This window comes from Macrotis lagotis, chromosome 2 (genome assembly GCF_037893015.1).
Source record: "Macrotis lagotis isolate mMagLag1 chromosome 2, bilby.v1.9.chrom.fasta, whole genome shotgun sequence".
NCBI lineage: Eukaryota > Metazoa > Chordata > Mammalia > Peramelemorphia > Peramelidae > Macrotis > Macrotis lagotis.
In genome coordinates, this window is record NC_133659.1 from 70,255,363 (window position 1) to 70,268,264 (window position 12,902).

The 12,902-nt window shown below is 37.7% G+C and overlaps 1 protein-coding gene across 2 annotated transcripts in view; it reads left to right on the forward strand.

The window, feature by feature from the left end:
- PAPPA2 (pappalysin 2) overlaps window positions 1-12,902 on the forward strand; it is a 372,249-nt gene that overhangs the window by 308,360 nt on the left and 50,987 nt on the right. For both annotated transcript variants that reach the window (XM_074222103.1, XM_074222104.1), the window contains one exon: window positions 5,453-5,524. In XM_074222103.1, the coding sequence (XP_074078204.1) occupies window positions 5,453-5,524 (72 nt within the window). The remainder of the gene's footprint in view (window positions 1-5,452; window positions 5,525-12,902) is intronic.

Genomic DNA, 12,902 nt, shown 5'->3' on the forward strand with positions numbered 1-12,902 from the left:
AAAGTTGTCCTCCTTAGTAGTCAATTTTTTATCTTCTTTCCTTTTAGTGTAATTACCTTGTTAGTATAATTATCAATTAAGGATGTGTCTTTGACTCTATTGCCTCTCTTTTCTCTCTCTCTCTCTCTCTCTCTCTCTCTCTCTCTCTCTCTCTCCTTTCATTCCCATTTTGTTATTTTGTTTTCACTTTAATATATTTGATTACCAAATATCCATCTCTAGTCAGTCCTGCTATCTTTTCTGAGCTCCATACATAACAATTTTTGAAGGTCATGGTAAATGGTAAAATAAGAAATTCACTGGTTTTAGAACCAGGTGGCATGGGATCAAATTCTGTACTTAGTACTGCTATAATCTTGGTCAAGACAATTAAACCCTATTGGCATTAATTTCCATAGTTGAAAATGAGGCAGAATTGGACTAGATAGCTTCAAAGGTCCTTTTCAGTTCTGGTTGTTTAGAGGTCTAGGACTCCCACTTGCTGATAGCCCAGATATGTGGTTGTTATACATCATGACAAATTCAAAATGTCACAACTTAGCTTTTACATTTTCTCCTAAAACTATTTTTGATATCACTGTTTTTGACTATGGTATGACTATTCAACAATTTTCTATGTTTGTAACAGTGGTATTTGTCGTCTTTGATTCTTCCCTCCCGCAACTTCAAATAGGTAGACAGTTACCAGGTCTTGATGATTCCACCACAGAAATGTTTCTCAAGTCGATTGTTTCTTCTCTATTCCAACAACCACTACTTGGGTATAGGTTCTCTTTGCTGTCTGCCAAGATTGTTGCCATAGTATTCTAACAGACTTTTTCATTTCCTTTCAACCCTCACTAATCCATTCTCAATACTGCTGCCTGAATAATTTTTCATTATGTCACTCTTCTGCTCTTCAGTGTCTTCCTATGGCCTATCAATTCATAGTCACACTCCTTAACTTGACATTCAAGAATTCCCACAATTGCTGTTGCCTTATCATATTGCTATCCTTTCAAAGCACTCTATTCTTTAGCCAAACAATTTCTCTGCCTATTCCCTGCTTTGGCCTAAGATGGCTGAAATGTTCTTCACTTCTCTTATATAAAGCTATTGAATTTTCTTTCTTCATCCCTTCTTTCCTTCCTTCTTTTCTTTCTTCCTTTCTCTTTTCTCTTCCTTTTCCTCCTTTTCCTTTTCCTTGTTTCCTTTTCCCTTCCTTCCTCCTTTTCCTCTTCTCTTTCTGACTTCCTTTTTTGTTCTTCCCTTCCTCCTTTTTTTCCTCCCTTTCGTTTTTTCCTTTCTTGGTTTTTTCCTTCCTGTTTTCTCCTTCCTTTTTTCCTCCCTTCCTACCATTTTCTTCCTTCCTTTCTTCCTGAATATAAATCTTCCCCCTCCAGATAGTCTTCTCTTATTCTAAAAATTTAAAAGATAAAAATAAAGCTCAGAAAGTTCAAGTCTCTGAAAGCTTATTTGTGTATCAGCATATACAACATTCCCACCTAAAATCACCTCACACCTCTAATGAAAGGGATGAGGTATATTTTCTTATTTCTCCTGTGTAGTGTGGTCATTATAATTTTATTGCACTCAAATTCATTTTATTGTTCTTTCCATATACGTTGTTGTAGCCATATATATATCATTTTAATTTTCTATTTAATTTACTAAATCAAGTCACATAAATCTGCTTCTCTGAATTCTTTCATATTATTTCTTATAGTGCAGTAATATTTCATTTTGTTCATATGCCACAGTAGTATAATTTTTTCTCTATCAATGTACATTGACATTGATGGAATTTCTTTCCTTTCTTAAAATAAGTTCCATCTACTTAAGTTCAATTCAAATGTCCTCTGCTCCACAAGCCCCCTCCCCCCATGTATACCACCTCTTATACTCTGCAGCTTTTCAGTAAGACTCATCATCTTTCATGTGGATGACTGCAATAGACTCTTACTTGATTTCTTTTCTTTCAGTCTCTTCTATTTTTCCTTCACATGGATATCAAATTTATATTCTCACTATAGAGATCTGATCATGTCACTTCTACAATAAAAATCTTTAATAACTCCATTTTACCTATAGGATAAACTGTAAGTTCTTCATGTTGTCACCACAGGCCATCTGTAGCATGACTTCCATCTTATCTTTTAACTTTATTTTATATTATTTCCCTTAATATACTTTCTGTTAGAGTGAAACTGGAAAGTTAACTATTTCATGGACACACACGTACACACACACAACACACACACACACACACACACACACACACACTCTTCTATCTACTGACTCAAATTTCATACAATTTCATTTTGTACAATTCTGAGCAATTCTTTCTTTCACTGTATAACATTTTCTCCTTCCCTATTCATCTTAGAATTTAAAATTTCCTTCCAAATCCACTATCTGTAACACTATCTGCTGGAGGCCATTCTTCCCTTCCCCTACCTCCTTATAATTGGCACTTTCTCTTTCTTGATATGACTTTGTATTAAAATAAAATTACTTAGGGAAGAGATTGCATATCCTTCTGGCAAGAGTTTTGAAGAGGAGAGCTATCCTGTGTTTGGAGAGCTGCTAAATAGACCAACTCTAAAATTTGACATTTCTAGGAGAGGTGAGGATTATAAAGTTCGTCCTGCTTAGTCAAGATTTTAAAATCCAGAAATTTGTATTTCTGTGTGTTCTAATTTGTGAACAGAGAGATATCTACCTTTTAATGTTCATGAAGGCAGGGATTGTTTTATTTTTGCCTCTGTTTTCCCAATATATTATGGTCCCTGGTACATGTCAAATGCTTAATAGCTGCTTATTAACCAATTGACTGTATGATTGCATGTTCTGGAACCCCAAATAAATTACAATATTAACTGTGGTATCCAAAGTTAGTCAATCTGATAAAAATGAAAGATACCAGGATCAAATTTTGGTGTTTTATTTTGGAAAGTTGCCATATTTTTCTCCACAGATCTTTTAGAGGTGCTTAATGAGATCTTAGGGTTCCATGGCACATGGTAAGCAAATTGCTAGCATACTTTAATGTCTTCTCCAATGATGAATTCATAATCAGTTTTTCTTGTTGAACCATGAACAATGGACTTGTAAGCACCGTTATTCTCAAAATTCTTAGGTTCAGGTTCCTCAGAGTCTGAGGAGAGATGATGCTCAAGATGAAAATAATGCTTTTAACCTTCTTGGGACACGCTGCCTTTTGTCTCTTCTTCAGGGTCTCTTGTTGCTTCAGCTAGGCTGGTTTGTCTGCCTTGTGAATTGAAATTGGATGTTGGTTGGGGTTATTGGATAACTGGCCCCTTGTCCATAAGAGTTGTCTCAGTGGAAGAAGGTGGTCTGTGGATACAGTCAAACTGAGGGTTCCTGAACTTGTCCATCTGTTATTGGCAGTTAGCCAGTAGTTATTATTCATGGTGATGAGGGAGATGGACCCTAGCTTCTCAGTGTTTTCTCCCCTCAAAGATGGCTTTGGGTGCTGAATTAGAAATAGGTCTATTGACTCTACTATTCCCTTGGTTTTTGGCTTCAAAATCCTGGGCTGTTTCTATCATTATCTGAGGGGAGATTGTGGAAAAGTTGTTAGGGGTGATTTGATTTCTTGGCATATGCTGTTTCCTATCTCATCCTCAGAATGCCTTGAGGCTTCAGCTATGAGTGCTGTTAAAAAAGATTAAACATCCCCTCTCTTTCATTCCTTCATCTAGCTTTTTACTGAATGCTTACTAGATGGAAAGTAGTGTGGTAAGTGTGTGAGGGAGGGGAAATACTATGATGAATGAAAACCAATTGTGACCCATAAGGTATTTATTGTCTTGTAAGGGAGACTAGACATGTACGCAAATAAATAACTATAATACTTGTCAAAATCTAGACTATTTCAGGAAGAATGACTATCTGAATTACAAAGTGTTTTAAAACATATGATGGTCATTATTTGCAACTAGCAAAACTTGTAGACATTGCCAAGCAACACTCTTGATAGAACTGCTTTAATAGATGGCCAATATCACTTATGGGTATTAATTGCTTATATATCAGTGAGTAATTCTAAAGTGGTTTAAAGCAGCCTTTCTTAAGTTGACACAACTTATCCCCCATTCCCTTTATTGTATTTCTCGGCTTTTTCATTCTTTTTCCCCTGCATAACACAATGTTGCCTTTAGCCATATCTTTGTTTTTATCACAATTCTAAATTAAATGGGTTTAAATGGTTGGGATTTTTATTGGGGGAATAGAGTTTAGTCTAAAAGCGGAATTTCATTGGGAGGGAATGGATATTCCAGGATATGCGTAATAGAGATGCTTCATCACTCACCCACCCACCCCCATATAAAATAAATCCGGTAGGTCCTGTTTTAATTATTGATTGAACTGCCTGTCTAATGAGTGCATCAGTAATCTAATTGTTGTACTGTATATGTATTATAAAATATACTGCTTCAATTTTAGGAGGCGGTATAAACATTTTTTTAAAGGAAGAACTCTCACCTTGCCAAACTATTCTTTTCTTCCAAATATTGGTGTTTGAAATGCTGGTGCCTGGGGGTGGGTGGATGGGAAATAGAGAGGGTAGCCAGATGGGAAAAGAGTTTTTGTTCCTGTTTTGGATCAGCTTGTTTTCTCTGAAGAGAGTTCCCTGGAACTTTTGAAGCCAGCAATATTGAAAAGTACTTAGATATGTCAACAGTGAGTTTCACCCAGGGCAAAGGACGGCAAACAAAGTCTTGTGGGCAAACAGCAGTGATGTTTTGAAATATGGGAGAACTGGGTGTTGGGCAGGAGTGAACTGCCCCCCCAAGCTTTCCTTTGGTGTCATACTGATCCCCAGCTGCTTCAAAGAGCTACATTTACGAGGTGCTTAAACAATGAGTGTTCCCCCTTTTATGGCCTATGGAAGGGAAAGATTTATAACTTTGACAAGATCACAGTGAGAACTCAATGGACTTCTATTCCTTATTTAGACATTTACATCGGAGGTCCAAGGAGCCATGTCTACTTAGAACCTGATTACTTCCTATAAGGTCATTCTATGAGGTGGGAAGACTTCAGGAAAGTTTGCTTCACTCTGGCCCCTTTGATAGAATGCAGGATCATAGATTTATTGCTGGAAGGGAGCTTGAAGGTCATCTTGTCCAATTCCACCTTGTTACTCAGGAAACTGAGGCTTGGCGAGCAGTGACTTGCTTAAGATCACACAGAAAGTAAGAAGTTAAGTCAAAATCCCAATACAGTTTCTTGAATTATAAATTCAGAGACCTTTTTTTTTTTTTAATTCTACAAACAACTGTTTTCCTCTTAATAGAAGGATATCCTGGGAGATTAGCCATGGTAGGTTGAACTCACAAGGATCTATGAGTCTCATAAAGTGGCCCTAAGGTTAGGAAAGCTATGGGTCTCTTTGATTTATCTTTACATTGAACTAATAATTTATTTTCCTCCTTTTCCTTCTCAGAATATAGTATGTACTGGTAGACGGAGGTGGCACCCAGATCCCAGCCTGGTTCACTGCATCCAATCATGTGAGGTAAGCTATTTTATTCCTCCCCTCCCATGTCCTGTCTTAGTAAAGAATTTGTGACATCCTTATTTAGTCCATTAAAAGAGGATCCTTTCGTTAACTTCTTTCTTACAACACTGAACTTTTTGAAACCTCCACAAATTAGAAGATGGGTCTTCTGAAGTTGGCAATTCTTTGAGTGAAATAATTAGAATCTAAATTTGGTCAAGGGCTTTTGGAGTATCTAAAAGACATCTGTGGCAGTATTTTTACTTGTAGATGAAATCAAGTCTTAGCCTAGTGAAGGAAAAATTATTACTACTACTAATAACTAGCCTGTATTATAGTGCTTTATGTTTAGCAATGCATTTTATAAATTATATATATCACACACACAAACACACACACACACACACACACACACACACATATATATATATATATATATATATATATATATATATATATATATATAAAATCTCATTTGAACAAAAAAGAAATGTTCCAAGATTTGTTTTGATTAGTCTGAAATTAGACTTGATGATTTGCGGAATAGCTGGAATCATACAACAGAGTCAGAGGATGGATGGTTTAGAGCTGGAAAAGAATTCAAATGTCTTTGTGTTCAATCCCCTTATTTTATGAATAAGGAGCTGAATACTAGAGAGGTTTAGGGATAAATTCAAGGTCATTGAAGGTGATATTTGGACCCAGTTCTTCTAACTCTAAAACCTGTATTTTATTCAACTTAGACTGGTCCAATGTTGCTTTAATACATGTTCTATTCAAATCTCTGTTCTCCAGTTGACTTTCTAGGTCAGGAATCTAGCAGATTACTACTTTAACAAATCAGAGGGGTTAGAGTGGATATAAGATAAAAATATAAGCATAGTGTTTCTGCAGGGAAAAGGTTCTGAGCCTTTGGGGGGGGGCCTATCTCAAAAGGGAATGATGAAAGAGAATTGACATGTGCGGAAAGTGGGGGGGGAGGGATCCACTTTACTTGAAACCTTCCCACCCTGGAACTGGTCAATGACAAATACTTACTTATTCCATCCTCAACCACCACAGGTTTGTCTTCCAAAGCTTTCACTGGGAATAATTAAGCTACTTAGCAGTAACACTTGGGTAATCCTGGCTCATCCTTGCTCATTGGAGCCTGAGCAGTTGGACTGTCTTGTCTTCCAGCACCCCCACTTCTAAATCCCCCTGGTGCCAAATACACACACATTAATCCCCCTATTCATTTGTGTCTCTCTTTTTATTGGATCCAGTTTCTTGATAAAATCATGATGTACATGAGGCCAAGAGAGAGGGTGCAGTTAATGGGTGGGGGAAGAGAAAATAATGGGGGGAGGTGATAGGGTAGGGATAAGGAAAACCATCATTTTTAAAGCATTTTGAGGGGAATAAATGAGGAATACAAGTTAGTTAGCATGGAGGATGCTTTGTTATATGATGAAGGCCAACAAAACAGCTCATCTGATGCCATCATTAGGAAAACAGATGGCAGTGGGGTGGGGAGGATGGAATGAAAGAGTGAATCATCTCCAGGGCAGGGGGTAAGGAGGGAAGGGAGGAGGAAGGCTTTGGGGGTAGGGGACCAAGGAGGGAGGGAGATAAACACTCTGTGAGCTGGGAAGAGATCAAACAGAGCCTGAGCATTCCCTTCTGTTACTCCTTCTGCATTAGGATAGAAGGAAGGAAGCCAGATGATGGAGTTAGAATTTGAGTTTGGGGCTTTTGCCTTTTCCTAAGGTTGTGAGAATATGAGATTTTTTTTTTATTGTTCTGTCTTTTTCTTCCTCGGACCTCTCAGTTTTCATAAGTTCCAGCATCCAAAGACTAAGGTCATACTGTCTCTCTGCTGAAATGGATTCAGAAGACTTAGAAGCACAGTTTCCCACCTGCCCTATGGAACTGCTGACATTACACTTATGGTTGAGAATTGACCATTCCCCTACCCCATTACTCAGGCAGACAAGAAGCTTCTTGGCTAGTGCATCCCTAACCGCAGCTCCTCCCTGCCTGGGAATGAGTCCAGCCAGTTTTCTTGACAGTAAGATTATTCTAAAGTGTTGTCTGGGGCCCTCTGGGTAGGGCAGATTTTGAAGGACCAGATATTGGCTTTTGACACCAAAGCTGGAAGGAGAGGTATACACAGAGGGAGGGGAGGAGGAATAAGAGGGGATATGGGCACATGAGGATTGAAAGAAAAATAAAGAGAAAAGGAAATGGAGGTAGAAGGGCAAAGAAAAAGATACTGGCAAGAGTGGGGTGAAAGAGACTGAGAAGTAGAGAAAGGAAGAGGAAAACATTTGGAAGAAAATTTTTTGTTTCAAATCAAAAGTAATCTAAAAATACTAAGAAGGACTGAGTAGTATCAAAGTCAGACTGAGGGAAAACAGATACAGAGGCAAGCAAGGTGAAGAGAAGAGAGTTCAGGAGGAAGCCAAGACAAAATGTTGTGCAGGATACCCTAGTTAAAAATTTTTGCATGCTGTCTTCTATGAGACTTATTTTTTTCTTTCTTGTGCTTTTCTTTTTCTTTCCTTTCTTTTCTTCCTTTATCTTTTCCTCCCTCTTTTTATTCCTTCCTTCCTCTCTGCTTCTCTCCCTCCTCCTTTCCTTTCCTCTGTCCTTTTTTCCTTTCTTTTCTTCTCTCCCTCTCTCCTATTTATTCCCTTTCTCCCTTCTCTTTCTCTCAACCCTTCTTCCAGCCTCCCTCTCTCTTTCTTCCCTTCCTTCCTTCCTTCCTTCCTTCCTTCCTTCCTTCCTTCCTTCCTCTTTTCTTTCTCTCTTCTTTCTCTTTCTCTCTTCCCCTCTTTTCTCTCTCTCTCTCTCTTCTTTCTGTATGTCTGTCTGTCTGTCTTTCTGTCTTTCTTCCTTGTAATATTGGATGTAAAGTGAAAGCTGGTTCCTTTGGGGCAGTTATTTCAGACTTACAGCAAGAGGAAACCTTATCCTTTGTTATTTTTCAGCATGGCCCCTGCATTCCAAACCATTCAGTCACCTTATTGCCCTCAACCCACTTCTTACTTAATGTCAGTTTTGCACTTTGGCTCAGGTCATTTCCTTTCCACCTGGAATGCCTTCCCCTGTCCAGTCTGCCAACCCCTACCCAAGACTTCCTTCAAGAGCCAATTCAGAACTCATTTCTTCCAGAAAACATTCTGTGACTAATTCTATCTCCTTGTGATACAGAGGGAGAAGTCCTGAATTTGGAATCAGGTGAACTGAGGTTGAACCCTGGCTCTGCTATTTAGTACAGGTGCAATCTGGTGCCACTCCCTTTATTTCTATGGTCTTAGTTTCCTCATCTTAAAGTGGGGTGCAAAACTACTTTTACCTCAAATGTCCATTAGAAGCTTCATTCCTTTGTCCTGACTGGTTTTTTTTTATGCTGGTAATGCTTTCCCCCTTCACCTCTGCCTCTTGGAAACTCTGCCTGACTTCTTTCAATGTCAGCTCATACTTTCAAACACATTCACCTGAATCTTTTCTAAGATTCCTTTGACTCTTCATGCAGCTTGTATTTGGCTATTTATTTGCATACCCCCCCAATAATATGTAAACTCCTTGAAGGCAAAGACTAGTTTTATTTCGTTATTATTGTTGGTTGTTTTTGTCTTTGTTAGTATCCCTAGTTCTTGGCAAAGTAATTGGCACATAATAGGCCCTGGATAAATGCCTTTTGATTAACTGATTTTTATACAGGTATAATATCAGTCTCATTCCTGTTTCTCTTTTGGAGTTATTCTGAAGTTAACAGGATGATAGGTGAGAACTGAAATGAACCTTGGAGGAAGGGTAGGCATGAAACTCAATCCATTAGAATTTTATGTGTTTATCTTCCATATCTTATTATTGACTTTTTGAGGTCCAGGACCATGTCATCTGCATCTCTTATTTGTACAAGTTTTCTTAAGAAATGATGGGTATGGAATATTCAATTAATGTAGCAGTGAGTTAGAGTCTACCATGCCAGTTTGGAAAAAAAACAATTCCTTCTCTCCTACATCTCCTCTTCCCCCATAGACCAAAAGCACTCATCATACTGTTTATTTTGGACTATTGAGGAAAATGATAGAGTCATAAATGGAGTAGAAGAAGAAAGAGGAGGAGGAAGAATACGATAAGGAAAATATGAAGATGAAAAAGAAGATGATGAAAACAGAAGAGGAAGAAGAGGAAGAAGAAGGAGAAAGAAGAGAAGGAAAAAAGAGGTGGAGAATGAGGAGGAAAAGGAGGAGAAAATGAAGATGAAGATGATGATGAAGAAGAAGAAGAAGAAGAAGAAGAAGAAGAAGAAGAAGAAGAAGAAGAATTGGAAGAGAAGAAACAAAGGTTGTTTCTGTAATGCTATGGAGATAGCCATTGCAAGAAACAAGGGTAAATTATTTGCCAAAAATTTAGGTATATTTACACCCAGAATGAGATCTAAAAGTAGGTAATTTACATGGTCACCTAGGGCAAACAAATGCAGCTTAGATAGGTAGAGGGGTAGAGAGAGATAGAGAGCATTTATTCCAAGATTACTGTGTGATAGGTACTGTAAATACAAATATAAGCAAAAAAAGAAAAATGGGGAGTATATTTCTAAGGGAAGAAGAATATGCACGAAAAGGAACTGAACAGCAAAATGTTCTCACTGGAAGAAGGCAAGATATTAAAATACAGAGAAATTAGAGTGAATCCAGAAAAGGAATTAGTGTTTCTGGTCAGAGGACTTCCTCTAATAGCAGTTCTGAGTAACAACTCATAATCAGAAGAGGTGTCCTCAGCTCCTGAAAAGGTACCTAGGGAACAGATATTAAGTCCAGAGGATCAGAATAAGTGTGGAAAGAAGGTTTTTTTTAGGTTTTTGCAAGGCAAATGGGGTTAAGTGGCTTGCCCAAGGCCACCCAGCTAGGTAATTTATTAAGTGTCTGAGGCCAGTTTGAACTCAGGTACTCCTGACTCCAGGGCCGGTGCTCTATCCACTATGCCACCTAGCCACCCCTGAAAGAAGTTTTTCAATGATTTTCCTATTATTATCCCCATTTTACAGTTTGGAAAACTGAAACACTGAAAAGTTAAGTGATTTTCCAGTTGTCACACACCTAGTCAGTTTATTCATGTATAGTCTTGGATTCAACCTCATTTTTCCTCCCTAAGTTTAGTATTTTTTTTTTTTTTTGCTGTGTGCCAAACTGGCTCCAAACACAAGGTCATTTGGGGAAGGAAAAGGGGGGGGAAGGAAGGGATGAGCAACAAGGATGCTTTTACATCTTAATTTTTATAAGTTCAAATTTTGAATGCCAGAAATGCCACTCTCCATGTCTGTGTATGGGTATTTTGTGATTACTTGTCAGTATCATGGGAAAGTCTTAAGACCTGCAGCAAGTAGTAGCTCACAAGGGTGAGGGTTTTTCTTTAATTTGGGTATAGAGACTTCAAGTTTTAACCTTTGCATTGGTTCTGATTCCTGTGAGTAAATTTAATTTAGCTAGTTCAGGTGCAACATTAGGTATCAGAGTTACAAAATCACAAAAAGAAAATTAGATTTGCCTTCAAGAAATATGTATTTTACAGGAAACATCATCATGAACTTAGATCAGCAAATATGAAATATATACTAAGCAAGGACAAAATAATCTCTATAGGGCTATTGGGGAGAGATTACAAATATTTGGAGAGAGTAAATAGCATTGTGTAGGAAATGACACCTGAGCTGAGCCTTTAATGAAAGGAGAGGTTTCTATGCATGGCGAATGGATTGTAGAAAGTTGGGGAAGTGGGAAATGGAATATCCTGTCCAAGGAATTGCAAGAAGGCCAGTTTGTCTGGAACATGGAGTACCTGAGGGATAGCGAATGTAATATAAATTTTGGAAAGATAGCTTGGAGTCAGATGGTAAAAGACTTTAAAAGTCAAATAGTACTTTTGTATATTTTATCCCAGAAGCAATAGGGAAGCACTATGCTTCTTTGGTAGGAAAGATCTGTGAATTTCAAGTCCTTTAGAAAAATACATTGGTGGGAAGTTAGGTTGGTAGGAGATCAAGCCAGAAAAGCAATAGTCTCAGAGGAAGATGATAAGGGCCTAAAATAGAGATGTGGTCATATGATTGAAGATATAGGTATAGTTGTAAAAGATATGAAGGCTTTTCAAAAACTTCTCTAGTATGAATTATGATTTTGTGCAATGGATAGAATTGGACTCTAGGCTATCCAATGTATTTGGCACGTTGGCAAGATGCACAAGAGAGTTAATATGGAAGAATCAACAAAGCTTGATGATAGACTGAATAGTGTTGGAAAAAGATAATAGAGATTGACTCCAAGTTGGAAACAAGAGTGATTGGGAAGATGTCCCAAAGAAAAATGAGGAAGTTATGGGAAAGTTGGGGAAGAGAGGAAGACAATGAATCCTATTTTGGAAGCAATGAGTTTGAGATGCCCAGAAGATTTTCAGGTGGAGATGCCAACCTGCAGTTTGTGACACGAGAAATATTTCATCAATACATTCCCTCTCTTCCCTTCTCTTCTGCTCTCCTCCTTCCCCATTCCCAAGCTACATAAGGACTAGACATATAGATTTGAGTCATCTCTAAAGAGACAAAATCTTATCTCATGACAGATAATGAATTCACTCAGAAAGAATATAGAAAGAGTTCATTGTCTTTGTAGCTGAATGTTCTTATATATGTTGTCTCTTCTAATTAGAATGCCAGGAACCATAAAGGATTTTTCAAGTTTTGCCTTCTGTATTCAGCACAGTGCTTGTTATGTAGAAAGAACTTAATAAATGTTTTTAAATTCGCTTATTCATTAACTGAAGGGAGAGAGATCCTATGAAGTGTAGGCAAGGAAAGAGGCCTTCCAAGCATTGGGAATAGATAGTAGAAAGACACAGAGACAGGGCATAGCATGAAGAGAATGGAGGTAAATTTGGCTCATTTGCAGAGTATATATAAGTCAAGTCAAGAAAACAAGTATTTATTAAGAATTTGGTATATTCTAGGTACCTTGTTGAGGGAGAAATGTGCAATGATACCGTAAATAGTTTAGGGTCAGTTTCCGAAGGATTTTACAATTAATAGAGGGGTTTGTACTCTATTACAGTAAATAGAGAGGTTTATTCTTGAGGCAAGGTTAATCAGATTAATTTGAAAAAATTAAAGTTCTTTTTTTAATGAACAACACTGGGGTTTCCTTCTTCCCATGACCCCTAAATATCAAAAGAACAGAAACAGTTTTTTTTAAAAAAACATATATTCATAGTCAAGCAAAATAACTCTGATTGTAGCCACATTCAAACAAGTATATGCCTCCTTCTGCATCCTCAGTTCATCACTCCTCTGTTAGGAGGTGAATAACTAACTAATCATTACATTTTTGGGCTCCATGGATAGCCACTGAAT